The sequence below is a fragment of the Euprymna scolopes genome, chromosome 31, assembly GCF_053919585.1.
Source record: "Euprymna scolopes isolate OS-2025 chromosome 31, ASM5391958v1, whole genome shotgun sequence".
NCBI classification, from domain to species: domain Eukaryota; kingdom Metazoa; phylum Mollusca; class Cephalopoda; order Sepiida; family Sepiolidae; genus Euprymna; species Euprymna scolopes.
Genome location: NC_136512.1, coordinates 92,520,138 through 92,538,696, shown reverse-complemented (window position 1 = coordinate 92,538,696; position 18,559 = coordinate 92,520,138). Strand labels below are relative to the sequence as shown.

The following is an 18,559-nucleotide window of genomic DNA, read 5'->3' as shown; positions in this document are numbered from 1 at the left end:
TTCATGTCAGCTGGCCAGGAAAATATATATTAGCACATGTAAGTACCTTCTACCTTTTCTTGATTGGCTATATGCTTTATCTCACACACGTTTGTGTGCATGTGTATATGTACATACGTATATAGCTATTATATATGTATGTAATATATCTATCACTCACATAATATGGGTATAGATATGAATTTTGTGTGCATATATCTCTTAGGCTTTTGCTGTTCATATAACCTAGCCAGAAAGATAAATACTAGGACATGTAAGTACCTTCTATCTTTTCTCAATTGGCTATATCCTTTCTCTCTCATGCACACACGCCCACATGTATGCACACATACATATATGTGTGTGTGTGTGCGTGTATTATATATATATATATATATATATATATATATATATATATATATATATATATTACTCAGATATATGATATGGGTATAAATATGAATTTTACATATGTGCGTACATTATATATAGTCATTTTTGCACACACATTTTTATACATACAAGTAGAGAGTGCACAGACTGCATGTTAAAGAAGAAAGGTGACTCTCCTTGGGGCACATCCGAGTGGTGGTGGTGATAGTGATGGATGAAAATGGAAGGGAGGAGTAAAGACATGGACTTAGGAAGTTGGGTGGGGTTAGCTTTCTGTGGCCACATTAAACAGAAAACTCACACTTAACAGCCAAAATCAAAACCAGTGTGCACAATTCAGACTGGCTGTGGCAACAATATATATATTTTTTTATGATGTCATTGTTTATCAGGAATAGAAGATTCTTTTTCCTTTTTACTTTTGGAGTAATATATATAATAAAATGAATAATAATTAACAATGTTTTTCGTCTTTTCTCCCCTTCTTGTAGTAATATTTTACTTGGAACTTCCTTTGGATTTTTTTTTTTTTTTTAATCCTTGTGGTCAGTCTTGTTAACCTTTGTTCGAGAGAGGAGAGGGGAAGGATTAACCCCCCAGAAAAAGACAGACGTGTCATACACCTCTTCTGTTTGTTTTTTGTCTGTCAGTTTTTTTTTTTTGTCTAAGATGTTCCCTTCCCACTTTTTTTCTGTATCTGTGAAGAATTCTTAAACATTCCTTCAAAATGAGCAAAATCTCTTGAAAGAATGGTCCAAAATTTGTTATATAAATAATTTTCTTTCTTTCCCAAGAATTCAATTTACAGAAGAAAAAGGATCATTGCCATTATTTGTAGAAAAATGGATGGGTTACAGTTGGTAGTTCATAGTGATTGCTTTTATTATTTTTTTATAAAGCATTTAAATCAAATAAAAAAATCTTTTTTTTCCCCAAAAGTTTCAAAAAGAATATATTATCATTTAGAAAAAAAGGTGGGGGTTAGGGGTGGAGGGGCAGCAATGACTGCTGCAGCGTGGGTCGTCGCAGCAGTCAGAACAGTACAGTTGCATGACATAAACCCCACTCGACCCAGTGGAGACAGGCAAATAGTAGGTATGCAGACTGACCAGTGGGTACTGGGGATCCCTGTCAAACATTGTATTCCAGCCAAACCATGTTAACGATGGGTGGTGGTGTTTTTGTTGTAGAAGTAGTAGTAGTTGGTTATGGTGGTCGTCGGATGTGGGGGTGGATTCAGAATGCTTAGAATCCTGCGACATGGCAGTAGCTCATCAAACCGGTCAGCAAAAGATAAAAGATCCAAAATGAAACCAAAATAAAGGATGTGATGTATTTGTACTTCGGAGGTCCACCAAGCTCACCACCAACAATACGGTGTCGCCGACTGACCAGCAAAATAATCGTCAGGACAGCAAACACACAGAAGACTGTGACGGAGAAGGCCAAGGTGCCTGGTGGGACACGGAAAACACTGCCGTTAACTGCGTGGTAGATGGCAGCAATACTCCATGCGATACCGATTCCGAGGAACACGTTGACAGCGTTGCTGCCAGTCACATTGCCAATGGAGGAATCGGCATATTTGTCATTGATAGCGGCGACTTTGCTGGCAAAGGTGTCTGGAAAAAAAGGTAGAAAATTGAGTAGGTAAACAACAGAAAAATATAAACGAGGAAGATAGGTATATAAAAGTTAATGGAGTTTTGAAGAAATACAGAAAGGAAGAGATGGAGAGAGATCGGAGAGGTATAGAAAGAAAGAGAGAGAGAGAGATCGGAGAGGTATAGAAAGAAAGAGAGAGAGAGAGATCGGAGAGGTATAGAAAGAAAGAGAGAGAGAGAGATCGGAGAGGTATAGAAAGAAAGAGAGAGAGAGAGATCGGAGAGGTATAGAAAGAAAGAGAGAGAGAGAGATCGGAGAGGTATAGAAAGAAAGAGAGAGAGAGAGATCGGAGAGGTATAGAAAGAAAGAGAGAGACAGAGATCGGAGAGGTATAGAAAGAAAGAGAGAGACAGAGATCGGAGAGGTATAGAAAGAAAGAGAGAGAGAGAGATCGGAGAGGTATAGAAAGAAAGAGAGAGAGATCGAGATCGGAGAGGTATAGAAAGAAAGAGAGAGAGATCGAGATCGGAGAGGTACAGAAAGAAAGAGAGAGAGAGATCGGAGAGGTACAGAAAGAAAGAGAGAGAGAGATCGGAGAGGTACAGAAAGAAAGAGAGAGAGAGATCGGAGAGGTACAGAAAGAAAGAGAGAGAGAGATCGGAGAGGTACAGAAAGAAAGAGATGGAGAGAGACCGGAGAGGTATAAACATAAAGAGAGAGAGAGAGAGAGAGACCGGAGAGGTATAGAAAGAGAGAGAGAGATCGGAGAGGTATAGAAAGAGAGAGAGAGATCGGAGAGGTATAGAAAAAAAGAGAGAGAGAGAGATCGGAGAGGTATAGAAAAAAAGAGAGAGAGAGATCGGAGAGGTATAGAAAAAAAGAGAGAGAGAGAGATCGGAGAGGTATAGAAAAAAAGAGAGAGAGAGAGATCGGAGAGGTATAGAGAAGAGAGAGAGAGATCGGAGAGGTATAGAAAAGAGAGAGAGATCGGAGAGGTATAGAAAAGAGAGAGAGAGATCGGAGAGGTATAGAAAGAAAGAGAGAGAGAGACTGGAGAGGTATAGAGAGAGAAACCGGAGAGGTATAGAGAGAGAAAGAGAGAGATATATAGAAAGAAAGAGAGAGAGAGATATATAGAAAGAAAGAGAGAGAGAGATATATAGAAAGAAAGAGAGAGAGAGATATATAGAAAGAAAGAGAGAGAGAGATATATAGAAAGAAAGAGAGAGAGAGATATATAGAAAGAAAGAGAGAGAGAGATATATAGAAAGAAAGAGAGAGAGAGATATATAGAAAGAAAGAGAGAGAGAGATATATAGAAAGAAAGAGAGAGAGAGATATATAGAAAGAAAGAGAGAGAGAGATATATAGAAAGAAAGAGAGAGAGAGATATATAGAAAGAAAGAGAGAGAGAGATATATAGAAAGAAAGAGAGAGAGATATATAGAAAGAAAGAGAGAGATATATAGAAAGAAAGAGAGAGAGATATATAGAAAGAAAGAGAGAGAGATATATAGAAAGAAAGAGAGAGAGAGATATATAGAAAGGAAGAGAGAGAGAGAGATATATAGAAAGGAAGAGAGAGAGAGAGATATATAGAAAGGAAGAGAGAGAGAGAGATATATAGAAAGGAAGAGAGAGAGAGAGAGATATATAGAAAGAAAGAGAGAGAGAGATATATAGAAAGAAAGAGAGAGAGATATATAGAAAGAGAGAGAGAGATATATAGAAAGAAAGAGAGAGAGATATATATATAGAAAGAAAGAGAGAGAGATATATATATAGAAAGAAAGAGAGAGAGATATATATAGAAAGAAAGAGAGAGAGATATATATAGAAAGAAAGAGAGAGAGAGATATATAGAAAGAAAGAGAGAGAGAGATATATAGAAAGAAAGAGAGAGAGAGATATATAGAAAGAAAGAGAGAGAGAGAGAGAGATATATATAGAAATAAAGAGAGAGAGAGATATATAGAAAGAAAGAGAGAGAGAGATATATAGAAAGAAAGAGAGAGAGAGATATATAGAAAGAAAGAGAGAGAGAGAGATATATATAGAAAGAAAGAGAGAGAGAGAGATATATAAAAAGAAAGAGAGAGAGAGATATAGAAAGAAAGAGAGAGAGAGATATAGAAAGAAAGAGAGAGAGAGATATATAGAAAGAAAGAGAGAGAGAGATATATAGAAAGAAAGAGAGAGAGATATATCGAAAGAAAGAGAGAGAGATATATAGAAAGAAAGAGAGAGAGAGATATAGAAAGAAAGAGAGAGAGAGATATAGAAAGAAAGAGAGAGAGATATATAGAAAGAAAGAGAGATATATAGAAAGAAAGAGAGAGATATATAGAAAGAAAGAGAGAGATATATAGAAAGAAAGAGAGATATATATATAGAAAGAAAGAGAGAGATATATATATAGAAAGAATAAGAGAGAGAGATATACAGAAAGAAAGAGAGAGAGAGAGATATATAGAAAGAAAGAGAGAGAGAGAGATATATAGAAAGAAAGAGAGAGAGAGAGAGATATAGAAAGAAAGAGAGAGAGAGAGATATATAGAAAGAAAGAGAGAGAGAGAGATATATAGAAAGAAAGAGAGAGAGATATATAGAAAGAAAGAGAGAGAGATATATAGAAAGAAAGAGAGAGAGATATATAGAAAGAAAGAGAGATATATATAGAAAGAAAGAGAGAGAGAGATATATAGAAAAAAAGAGAGAGAGAGATATATAGAAAGAAAGAGAGAGAGATATATAGAAAGAAAGAGAGAGAGATATATAGAAAGAAAGAGAGAGAGATATATAGAAAGAAAGAGAGAGATATATAGAAAGAAAGAGAGAGAGATATATAGAAAGAAAGAGAGAGAGATAGAAAGAAAGAGAGAGAGATATATAGAAAGAAAGAGAGAGAGAGATATATAGAAAGAAAGAGAGAGAGAGAGATATATAGAAAGAAAGTGAGAGAGATATATAGAAAGAAAGTGAGAGAGATATATAGAAAGAAAGTGAGAGAGATATATAGAAAGAGAGAGATATATAGAAAGAGAGAGATATATAGAAAGAAAGAGAGAGAGATATAGAAAGAAAGAGAGAGATATATATATAGAAAGAAAGAGAGAGAGATATATATAGAAAGAAAGAGAGATATATATAGAAAGAAAGAGAGATATATATAGAAAGAAAGAGAGAGAGATATATATAGAAAGAAAGAGAGAGAGATATATATAGAAAGAGAGAGAGATATATATAGAAAGAAAGAGAGATATATATAGAAAGAAAGAGAGATATATATAGAAAGAAAGAGAGATATATATAGAAAGAAAGAGAGATATATATAGAAAGAAAGAGAGAGAGAGATATATAGAAAGAAAGAGAGAGAGAGATATATAGAAAGAAAGAGAGAGAGAGATATATAGAAAGAAAGAGAGAGAGAGATATATAGAAAGAAAGAGAGAGAGATATATAGAAAGAAAGAGAGAGAGGGAGATATATAGAAAGAAAGAGAGAGAGATATATAGAAAGAAAGAGAGAGACCGGAGATATATAGAAAGAAAGAGAGAGACCGGAGATAGATATATAGAAAGAAAGAGAGAGACCGGAGATAGATATATAGAAAGAAAGAGAGAGACCGGAGATAGATATATAGAAAGAAAGAGAGAGACCGGAGATAGATATATAGAAAGAAAGAGAGAGACCGGAGATAGATATATAGAAAGAAAGAGAGAGACCGGAGATAGATATATAGAAAGAAAGAGAGAGACCGGAGATAGATATATAGAAAGAAAGAGAGAGACCGGAGATAGATATATAGAAAGAAAGAGAGAGACCGGAGATAGATATATAGAAAGAAAGAGAGAGACCGGAGATAGATATATAGAAAGAAAGAGAGAGACCGGAGATAGATATATAGAAAGAAAGAGAGAGACCGGAGATAGATATATAGAAAGAAAGAGAGAGACCGGAGATAGATATATAGAAAGAAAGAGAGAGACCGGAGATAGATATATAGAAAGAAAGAGAGAGACCGGAGATAGATATATAGAAAGAAAGAGAGAGACCGGAGATAGATATATAGAAAGAAAGAGAGAGACCGGAGATAGATATATAGAAAGAAAGAGAGAGACCGGAGATAGATATATAGAAAGAAAGAGAGAGACCGGAGATAGATATATAGAAAGAAAGAGAGAGACCGGAGATAGATATATAGAAAGAAAGAGAGAGACCGGAGATAGATATATAGAAAGAAAGAGAGAGACCGGAGATAGATATATAGAAAGAAAGAGAGAGACCGGAGATAGATATAGAAAGAAAGAGAGAGTCCATATATATATATATATATATAAACTGCGTCAATTGCTTTATTGCAGATTAGTAAAATATAAATATTTCAATAAATATATGTCACAAAAAAAAAGTTGTATAATCAAATGACATCTTTAAGGTTAGTTATTTCCCAAAATTTTATTCAAATTTATACGATATTCACAAAGTTATTGCAGGTCTCTTAAAATGTTGTATTAGGGCAAAAATATAATATCTAATCATGAAAACTTTACTTTTGATTATATTTTTCTGTTAAAGAATGATAAAAGCACATCCTAGGTACTAAGCCTCAAATAAATTATTTATTGCTATATCCACCATTTTTTAAATAATTTCCACAAACTTTTGTCCATCTAAGAAGTCAATTGTTTGATCTGAAAAGGAGTTATGATCCTGGCGACATCAACTACTTTCCTCCACAGGGCATCCTTCGAAGTAAATTGCTCTCCTCCCTCATGAACACCTCTTTTCAATACTGACCAGAGATGTTCAATGGAGTTAAGATCCGGAGAACATGGTGGTAAGCATATGAGAGTTTCTCCAAAGAAGCCCATAGACTCAAGGAATGCTGCAGTCGCCCTAGCAGAATGGGATGGTGCATTGTCATGCGTAAAAATCATCTGAAAGCAACGTGACAATGGTAGGTCATCTAACCATGGTGACAAATGTTTATCCAAAAAGACTGTGTACGCATTGCTGGTAAGTTTTACTCCCTCTGGAACTCGGAATAGTCCAACCAACTTATCCCCAATGATTCCCGCCCAAAACATTATGCCTCCACCTCCTTGTTGATGATGAACTCAGTAAGGGGTTGGAGTTCCGTTCGAGTTCCAAAATTTGGCCCATACATCTGGACCGTGAAGAGTAGTATGGGTCTCATCTGTAAATAGGACACGTTTGAAATCCATTTTCATATAATTCTGTGCCCAAGCCATTCGTTTATCCCTATGTTGTTTGCTCAATGGACGCCTTGGAATAGTTTTGATGTTCCTTGCCATCTCATTCAATACATTACATGAGGCCTGCATGGATCTTGGAGTGATTCCAGCTCTTGCAAAAGTGGAAGCACTAGTGCTGTTTGGGTTTCGGTTTACATTCCTATGAATTTTTCGAATATCACGATGTGAAAGGTTTTTCCTGGTGCCCTTATTCTTTCTGGATTGGGTATTGAGGTTGTTCACGAAAGAAGCTAAAGTTCTTGGATCAATTTCGAGCTCCATAGCTAAATCTTTAATGAACAATCCTTCTGCAAGTCTCACAACAATCCTTTGCTTTTCAATAACTTTTAATCACCCTTTTTTTTGGCATTTTAAAAAACCTGCAATAAAGTGATGGACAATATAAATTATTTGATAATAAATAAAGTGTCATAACTTCATGAATACCGCATGGATTTGAATAACATTTTGGTAAATAAATAACCTTAAAACAGTCATTTGATGATATAATTTTCATTTTTTTTGTGACACATATTGTGGAAATATAGATATTTTATTACTCTGTAAAGAAACGATTGACGGAGGTATATATATATATATATATATATATATATATATATATATATATATATATAGAGAGATAGATAGATAGATAGATAGAGAGCTAGATAGAGAGATAGATAGAGATCAGAGATATATGGAAAGAAAGAGAGAGAGATCAGAGATATATGGAAAGAAAGAGAGAGAGATCAGAGATATATGGAAAGAAAGAGAGAGAGATCAGAGATATATGGAAAGAAAGAGAGAGAGATCAGAGATATATGGAAAGAAAGAGAGAGAGATCAGAGATATATGGAAAGAAAGAGAGAGAGATCAGAGATATATGGAAAGAAAGAGAGAGAGATCAGAGATATATGGAAAGAAAGAGAGAGAGATCAGAGATATATGGAAAGAAAGAGAGAGATCAGAGATATATAGAAAGAGAGAGAGAGAGAGATCAGAGATATATAGAAAGAAAGAGAGAGAGAGATCAGAGATATATAGAAAGAAAGAGAGAGAGATCAGAGATATATAGAAAGAAAGAGAGAGAGAGATCAGAGATATATAGAAAGAAAGAGAGAGAGAGATCAGAGATATATAGAAAGAAAGAGAGAGAGATCAGAGATATATAGAAAGAAAGAGAGAGATCAGAGATATATAGAAAGAAAGAGAGAGATCAGAGATATATAGAAAGAAAGAGAGAGAGAGATCAGAGATATATAGAAAGAAAGAGAGAGAGAGATCAGAGATATATAGAAAGAAAGAGAGAGAGATCAGAGATATATAGAAAGAAAGAGAGAGAGAGATCAGAGATATATAGAAGGAAAGAGAGAGAGATCAAAGATATATAGAAAGAAAGAGAGAGAGAGATCAGAGATATATAGAAAGAAAGAGAGAGAGATCAGAGATATATAGAAAGAAAGAGAGAGAGATCGAGATCAGAGATATATAGAAAGAAAGAGAGAGAGATCGAGATCAGAGATATATAGAAAGAAAGAGAGATCGAGATCAGAGATATATAGAAAGAAAGAGAGAGAGATCAGAGATATATAGAAAGAAAGAGAGAGAGATCAGAGATATATAGAAAGAAAGAGAGAGAGAGATCAGAGATATATAGAAAGAAAGAGAGAGAGATCAGAGATATATAGAAAGAAAGAGAGAGAGATCAGAGATATATAGAAAGAAAGAGAGAGAGAGATCAGAGATATATAGAAAGAAAGCGAGAGAGAGAGAGAGATCAGAGATATATAGAAAGAAAGAGAGAGAGAGAGAGATCAGAGATATATAGAAAGAAAGAGAGAGAGAGAGATCAGAGATATATAGAAAGAAAGAGAGAGAGATCAGAGATATATAGAAAGAAAGAGAGAGAGAGATCAGAGATATATAGAAAGAAAGAGAGAGAGATCAGAGATATATAGAAAGAAAGAGAGAGAGAGAGAGAGAGATCAGATATATATAGAAAGAAAGAGAGAGAGATCAGAGATATATGGAACGAGAGAAAGAGAGATCAGAGATATATGGAAAGAGAGAAAGAGAGATCAGAGATATATGGAAAGAGAGAAAGAGAGATCAGAGATATATGGAAAGAGAGAAAGAGAGATCAGAGATATATGGAAAGAGAGAAAGAGAGATCAGAGATATATGGAAAGAGAGAAAGAGAGATCAGAGATATATGGAAAGAGAGAAAGAGAGATCAGAGATATATGGAAAGAGAGAAAGAGAGATCAGAGATATATGGAAAGAGAGAAAGAGAGATCAGAGATATATGGAAAGAGAGAAAGAGAGATCAGAGATATATAGAGAGCAAGAGAGATCAGAGATATATAGAGAGAAAGAGAGATCAGAGATATATAGAGAGAAAGAGAGATCAGAGATATATAGAGAGAAAGAGAGATCAGAGATATATAGAGAGAAAGAGAGATCGGAGATATATAGAGAGAAAGAGAGATCGGAGATATATAGAGAGAAAGAGAGATCGGAGATATATAGAGAGAAAGAGAGATCGGAGATATATAGAGAGAAAGATCGATGATATATAGAGAGAAAGATCGGAGATATATAGAGAGAAAGATCGGAGATATATAGAGAGAAAGATCGGAGATATATAGAGAGAAAGATCGGAGATATATAGAGAGAAAGATCGGAGATATATAGAGAGAAAGATCGGAGATATATAGAGAGAAAGATCGGAGATATATAGAGAGAAAGATCGGAGATATATAGAGAGAAAGATCGGAGATATATAGAGAGAAAGATCGGAGATATATAGAGAGAAAGATCGGAGATATATAGAGAGAAAGATCGGAGATATAGAGAGAGAAAGATCGGAGATATAGAGAGAGAAAGATCGGAGATATAGAGAGAGAAAGATCGGAGATATAGAGAGAGAAAGATCGGAGATATAGAGAGAGAAAGATCGGAGATATAGAGAGAGAAAGATCGGAGATATAGAGAGAGAAAGATCGGAGATATAGAGAGAGAAAGATCGGAGATATAGAGAGAGAAAGATCGGAGATATAGAGAGAGAAAGATCGGAGATATAGAGAGAGAAAGATCGGAGATATAGAGAGAGAAAGATCGGAGATATAGAGAGAGAAAGATCGGAGATATAGAGAGAGAAAGATCGGAGATATAGAGAGAGAAAGATCGGAGATATAGAGAGAGAAAGATCGGAGATATAGAGAGAGAAAGATCGGAGATATAGAGAGAGAAAGATCGGAGATATAGAGAGAGAAAGATCGGAGATATAGAGAGAGAAAGATCGGAGATATAGAGAGAGAATGATCGGAGATATAGAGAGAGAAAGATCGGAGATATAGAGAGAGAAAGATCGGAGATATAGAGAGAGAAAGATCGGAGATATAGAGAGAGAAAGATCGGAGATATAGAGAGAGAAAGATCGGAGATATATAGAGAGAAAGATCGGAGATATATAGAGAGAAAGATCGGAGATATATAGAGAGAAAGATCGGAGATATATAGAGAGAAAGATTAGAGATATAGAAAGAAAGAGAGAAAGATCAGAGATATATAGAAAGAAAGAAAGATCAGAGATATATAGAAAGAAAGAGAGAAAGATAAGAGATATATAGAAAGAAAGAGAAAAAGATCAGAGATATATAGAAAGAAAGAGAAAAAGATCAGAGATATAAAGAAAGAAAGAGAAAGATCAGAGATATATAGAAAGAAAGAGAAAGATCAGAGATATATAGAAAGAAAGAGAAAGATCAGAGATATATAGAAAGAAAGAGAAAGATCAGAGATATATAGAAAGAAAGAGAAAGATCAGAGATATATAGAAAGAAAGAGAAAGATCAGAGATATATAGAAAGAAAGAGAAAGATCAGAGATATATAGAAAGAAAGAGAAAGATCAGAGATATATAGAAAGAGAGAGGGAGAGACCAGAGAGATATAGAAAGAGAGAGGGAGAGACCAGAGAGATATAGAAAGAGAGAGGGAGAGACCAGAGAGATATAGAAAGAGAGAGGGAGAGACCAGAGAGATATAGAAAGAGAGAGGGAGAGACCAGAGAGATATAGAAAGAGAGAGGGAGAGACCAGAGAGATATAGAAAGAGAGAGGGAGAGACCAGAGAGATATAGAAAGAGAGAGGGAGAGACCAGAGAGATATAGAAAGAGAGAGGGAGAGACCAGAGAGATATAGAAAGAGAGAGGGAGAGACCAGAGAGATATAGAAAGAGAGAGGGAGAGACCAGAGAGATATAGAAAGAGAGAGGGAGAGACCAGAGAGATATAGAAAGAGAGGGAGAGGGAGAGACCAGAGAGATATAGAAAGAGAGAGAGAGAGGGAGAGACCAGAGAGATATAGAAAGAGACAGATACATATAGAAAGAGACAGATACATATAGAAAGAGACAGATACATATAGAAAAAGAGAGACCAGAGATATAGAAAGAGAGAGACCAGAGATATAGAAAGAGAGAGACCAGAGATATAGAAAGAGAGAGACCAGAGATATAGAAAGTGAGACCAGAGATATAGAAAGTGAGACCAGAGATATAGAAAGAGAGAGAGAGAGAGACCAGAGATATAGAAAGAGAGAGAGAGAGAGACCAGAGATATAGAAAGAGAGAGAGAGAGACCAGATATATATATATATATATATATATAGAGAGAGAGAGAGATTAGAGAGACATAGAAAGAGAGAGAGAGAGAGACCATAGAGATATTAAGAGAAAAAAAGAGAATGAAATTGTGCTTACCGGGCACACTGGTACCAAGGGCAACAAATGAAACAGCAGTGACCGCATCTTTAAGGCCAATTGTGCAACCGAAATGGCTTGCAAAGTCACCAATGAAAGCAGTCAAGACGCCAATGAGAATAATACTGACTGTAAAGCAGGCCCAACCTCCCCAATAATCTGAAAAAGCAAAAAGCAAATTCGTTTATTGTTTTGTAAAAAAAAAAAAAAAAAAAAAAAAATTAAACATTTCTATTTTAATATTTAGAAAAGATTTTGTGGTTCTTTATATTGCAGTGCATTTACATTTCCAATTTCGTTATCTATTATAGAAAAGGTCAGGTGTACGTCTTAAATGCAGATACGTTTTTTTCATACACGCTTATTCACAGCAAACAAGGTACATTTCTACTAAGATGTAAGGACCTATTGTGAATTAAGAACCATGCCTACAAGAACAATCCAAGTAGAAATTTGAGCAGCAAGTGATCTTGTTTCTGAATTTTTGAGATGAGGACTGGTTATTCATATTATTTGGATTCTTCAGACTACTGTTCTCATCTTGAGTGTTATTTTCACAATGTTTCAGTTGAAGTAACCTCTACCTTCTTCAGGTGTATTTTGTCGAACTCTGGAATCTGCATGGAATTTCAAATGGACTCCTTTATTTAATTCACTGGGTAGCATGCTCTTATATCATTAGGACTTCTATCCAGTCATGACTAAGTAATTTGCAATTGTATTTTTGGCCACCCACACTGAGGATTGAACCTTCAGAAGCAGGTCACTTTTACAACAGAATTCTTTCAAGTATTCTAACCACTGCACCATGGACACAGATTTTATGAGCCTTGAACCTATTTTATTTCTAGATGTAAATATCACTATTTATTACTACATATCTCTATATAAAAAGAAGTTAGTCTGTGTGTGTGTGACTTTGTTCACTATGAACTCCTAAATGGCTGGGTCAATTTTTGAAATTTTACACAAATGTACCTTATGTGCTTGGCAATGTTCTTAGGTAGGTTTTGTATCTGATTGTCTTCAGTAAGTATCAATAATCGAAAAAATCTGATGACAGAAGGAACAGGTGATTTTGACTAAAGTTAACGCCTTATACAGCTCAACATCACAAGTGCATTTGAAAAGTTTTATTACCACACATACAGAAAAATCCAGCATATAAAATCAACAGTAGGTTCTTTGATATGACATGGGCACATTTGAAATGAATGTTTCTGTTTAAAGCACAATTGAGCCATGATAATTGACTTTTGTATTTTAAATTTAATTCAAGCCATTATATAAAATGTGGGGAGGAATGTGAAGCTTCCACCCAGTGCACTGTGGTGAGTCCCCAACTAGAGCAGGCAATTAATTCATTTAATTGAAAAATAAGCAATTTCACAAATTTCGATAATAAAATATGAGAGGGTGAAAGGCGTTGATCCTCATTCAATCCTGGGTTTCCCTGCTAGTTATTACTATACTTCTATTATTACTAACTACTTACATTACTATACTAGCATGCCGCTCAGCATTGTCCGGTCATAAAATGTGCTTAAATATGATATTTTGATAAATGCAGATTTTGTATATATTATTATACTAGACTACCCGTGACCCGTTGGATCAGTATGTTATATTAGCTATGGAATTAATGTATGAGCATGACACTTGTGACAAAGAAAATAGTTTTTTGTGACAAACATTTCTATGAAAGTATATTAAAATGAAAAAAGAATGTAGATAGACTTCTATGAATCGTTCTGTTTATAATTGTTTATTTTTGAAAAAAAAACTTACAGCCATTGACTTATAAGTGGTTTGCCATACTTATAGGTAAATGTGCCTGAATAGATACCATAATACTTATAGTTAAATTAAAATTTTGATATATCTTAATTTAAACGCAAAAAAAAACAAAAAAAAAAAAACAATTGGGATGCTGAAAACATACACAATAAAACAATACATTTTATTGTTGCGTTGATTATTTATTTGTAACACAAATTAAAAAAAAACATTTTTGGGATTATTTATTTATGTTGGTAGTGTAGAAGAAAATGTATGAATGTTTTTTAAGATATATTAAAAAATGGAAAATAAATTTAAAAAAAATGAAAGCAGTGGGTAAATCGCCATTGTAAAATGCTCTTATGGTTAAAGCAGATTTATTTGTAAAATAATTGCATTAAAATAACTTAAACGTAATACAGAAATGAATGATGAAAAAAAAAATGCAGAAAGTATTAACAATTGTTTATTTGGATAATTTTTAAACACGAAAAAAAACAATTGGGATGCTGAAAACGTACACAATACGTTTTATTGTTGCGTTGATTATCTGTTTATGTATGCATGTGCAATCAGAAGTCAGAAACCGAATGTTGGGTTACAACACCCGTTCCAAGGTCATTTGAGTTTTATAATTATATAGATTATATTGGACCTAATATATAATAGTGATTTAAGAAGCTAAAAAAAAAAAAAAATGCTTACTATTTACTCTTTCCTTTGACATTAATGCCTGAGCTATGAAGACATGTTTGCTGCAAGGCTAAAAATTAAAACATAAACCAATAACTATTACAGTATGCATGCAAATTCATTCACATTTTTCTACTGATTTTCCCCGGCTAAAACCCAAATATAAAGTTTCACATGTGTTCGAATACTCTATATATGAAGTTTCATGCCTGTAAACCAACAACTGACATGGGAGTTTGATAGGCAAAAATTGTAAACAATGCGTACATAAATATATATAGAAAGAGGTTTGTGTTTACTATAAACTTTTTACACAAATATTACGCAAGTATAAATCATGTAGAATATCTGCATGAATATGATTATACATAATAGTCAACTAAACATGATCATCCCATAAGAAAACTAAAAACTCTCATAGGGAATTAATTAAAATGAATGTTTAAAAGAATATGCAAATTAGCTAGACCTTTTGTAGATGAATGCAATTCCACAATCCATATAACAAAGTTGTATTTTCTTTTTAAATAAATAGAAAAAAGGTTTTTAATATGAATATCAATATGTAAAAATACCTAATTTAGAGAAGTAATTAACAGTTTTAATATCATGTTAAATTGTATACTAGGTCTACTTAACACCAAACATATGTGCTGCTCGGGTTGTCTTACTCTTATATTATTACTAGCTACTTACATTACTATACTAGCATGCGGCCCAGCATTGCCCGGTCTTAAAATATGCTTAAGTATGATATTTTGATTAATGAAAATTTTGTATTTATTATTATATTATATTGGACGCAATATATAATAGTGATTTAAGAAGTTAAAAAAAAAAAAAAATGCTTATGTTTTACTTTTTTCTTTGATGTTAATGTCTGCACTAATAGAGACATTTACTGCAAGGCTAAAAATTAAAAACATGAACCAATAGCTATTACATTATGCATGCAAATTCATAATGCTATCGTTCGACCTTCACCTGGCAAATTCTATTTTTTTTAATTTTCACATTTTTCTACTGATTTTCCCCAGCTAAAACCCAAATATAAAGTTTTGCATGTGTTCGAATACTCTATATATGAAGTTTCATGCCTGTAGACCAACAACTGACATGGGAGCTTGATAGGCAAAATTTTTTAAACATATATATATACGCATACATAAATATATATAGAAAGAGGTTTGTGTTTACTATAAACTTTTTACGCAAATATTACGCAAATATAAATCATGTAGAATATCGGCATGAATATAATTATACATAATAGTCAACTAAACATGATCATCCCATAAGAAAACCAAAAAAACTCATAGGGAATTAATTAAAATGAATGTTTAAAAGAATATACAAATTAGCTAGATCTTTTGCAGATGAATGCAATTCCATAACCCATATATAACAAAGTTGTTTATTTTTTTAAATAAATAGAAAAAAGGTTTTTAATATGAATATCAATACGCAAAAATACCCAAATTTATAGGAGTATAGATACATATGTATATTATTTATAATTAAGTTTGAATATCATTAAATTCTATACTAAGTTTACCTAACACCCAACATATGGGCTCAGATCTTACTCTCCACCATTTTCTGTCTATAACTTATTTTGTCCCATAAGCATAAATAGTTTCCTTTTCTTTCCATATATGATTAGCCATATCCCACTTTTCAATCTCTCCACATATGGCTTTTCAATGTTATTATAACCTTACTTTTAGTGGATGACATGCCTTATCTTTGTATAGTTTTCCACATTTACATGGGATCTCCTACACACAGTTCTTAGTCATGTATTTTTCTGTAGGTGCCTTGACTCAGACAAAATATTCCCAAAGAGTCAAATCAATCCTGAATACTGTCTTGATGTCATATGAATTACATATTCTTTGAAATTTTTTCTGACAAGCTCTTCATGTAGGTTAAACAAATTATGAGTTTTTGAGTAGTGTTTTTGGTGTCTGGTTCAGGTTTCTAAAGCTGATGTCCTGCTCTCTGGATAGTTGTTTCGGCAGAGGGTTTCTCTTAAACTATCCATCTCCTCTTGATATGCTGTTACTACATGTTGCTTTTGCTTGTCATTGTAGGCAATGGATGATTCCTTTCTTTACATTATATGGATGGTGGGAGTTGAAGTTTAGGTACTCTCCACTAAAAGTTGGCTTTCAGTATACAGATGACATAAACCCCTGACTAGTGCAAGTTATCAGCACATCTAGGAACGATAATTTGTTATATTCTTTTTCCGTTGTGAACTGTATAGATTGTTAGATAGAGTTCATATGGTTCAGTAATGCCTGAACATCTTCCTGGTGGGTCAGAGTATAAATGCATGTCATCCACATATCACAGCCACATTGCTAACTTTAGTGGTGTTGATCCTACCTCATTTTCCTATGCAGATGCCGTGATCTTAAGCTAGTGCCACCAGACAATGTTAAAACTACCAATCAGCTTCAGGAAAACACATAGGATCACAAAACGAGTAAGCATGAGCCCGTCAGAGACAAAATCCACAACTGCTGGTGGAAGAAACATATCAAAATCTCAAACAACTTTGCTCTCTTCCTGGAAAGTATCACTGAATGATGACAAAACTTGCATCCACGAATACCTGGATGTATCATATAAGGAAAAATTTAAGGAGCTCAAATTTTCCCAAATAAAAAAAAATTGGAAAATCTAAAAGCTAAGAATGTAAGACTCCATGTCCACCATTCACTAATAAAAGCCATTGTCAACAAAAGTAAACTCCCTCTGAGGAAGCAGTGCTAAACAAAGATCTCAACTAACAAGCAGGTTACTTATATATGATAGTTTCATTAGAGGAAACAGCTTTGAATAAACTCAAGGTATAAGGAGATGAGCTAAGGTGGAAAGTGAGACAAACACTGAAGAATTTAAAGCCTTCAAAGCCTAACATCTCGAAGAAAGTATTGGCTATCAAGTCATTAACATCATAAAACTAAGGTAATGCTATAGTGTTAATGGATAGAGAGTAATATTTTGAAAAATTGACAGATCTAGTATAATAATATACAGTAATATTATCTGATGGCTACTTACAAGTAAAAAAGAATCATACTTTAAAAACAGAAAGGAAACTATCATAGATCCTCAGTAAGAACAAGAACCTAATACCACCTGCAAAACACAGACAGCTAATTCAGCATTACAGCAAGCTACCTCACTTATACAGCTTTCCCAAGATTCATAAAGACAGTATTCCATTAAGGCCCATTGTCAGCACCACATGTCCAGCATGCTATCTATTGAGCAGATTCCTGGTAATGTTGTACATGAAAAATTTGGCTCACTTTGTGGAAATAATCATCAATGCTCCCATTCATTGCAACCAGATGGTGAGTTGAGATGTGATGAGACTATTCACGAAAGCATCCATTGACGAGGTCCTGATGGTGGTATTCACTGAAGGAATACACTTGTATCCCAATCTATATATATATATAAGTGAAAGTGTGTGTGTGTGTCCGTGTACATTTCCCTACGCAATAATTCTGTCAATTTTAAGCCTACAGATTCGAAATTTAATACACAGGGTACTGAGATTTGGGAAAATCGATGTGATTTGTTTTCAGACAGAAATTTGGCGATTAAGGGGTCAAAGTTCAACGATTTGACCTTTGAGAACTCTACCAAACACCTCCTATAATTTTGGGTCTAAACACGTGAAATTTTAGATATAGGTTCCTTGGACATGGATCTAACTTAATACTTTATTTGAGCCCTAAACAATAAATTTTAAGGGGTCATAATAGGGGTGAAAGTTAAAAAAATTGACCGTTTTTTTTTTTTTTTTTTTTTTTTGCTCAGCATACACCTCAAAACACCCGGGAAACGCCGGGCACCCATTGCTAGTTGACAATATAATGGAGAGGTTCACATTCTATGTAAAAACTACATACTTCATGATGGGATCTGATACATATCTGCAGGAAAAAGGTCTGGTGATGGGATCACCACTGACCCCAATACAAGCTCATGTATATATGGAATAATTTGAGGAAACGGCATTAGAATCAACACCATTAAAGTCAACAATGTGACTGCAATATGTGGAT

General features: G+C 34.0%; 1 protein-coding gene across 3 annotated transcripts in view; it reads right to left on the bottom strand.

The window, feature by feature from the left end:
- Nucleotides 1-960: 960 nt before the first annotated feature.
- LOC145255858 (sodium/calcium exchanger 1-like) overlaps nt 961-18,559 on the bottom strand; it is a 628,006-nt gene continuing 610,407 nt past the window's right edge. For all 3 annotated transcript variants that reach the window (XM_080114626.1, XM_080114623.1, XM_080114624.1), the window contains 2 exons: nt 12,000-12,158; nt 961-1,994 (listed from right to left, as the gene is read on the bottom strand). In XM_080114626.1, the coding sequence (XP_079970752.1) occupies nt 1,618-1,994; nt 12,000-12,158 (536 nt within the window). In that variant the 3' untranslated portion in view covers nt 961-1,617. The remainder of the gene's footprint in view (nt 1,995-11,999; nt 12,159-18,559) is intronic.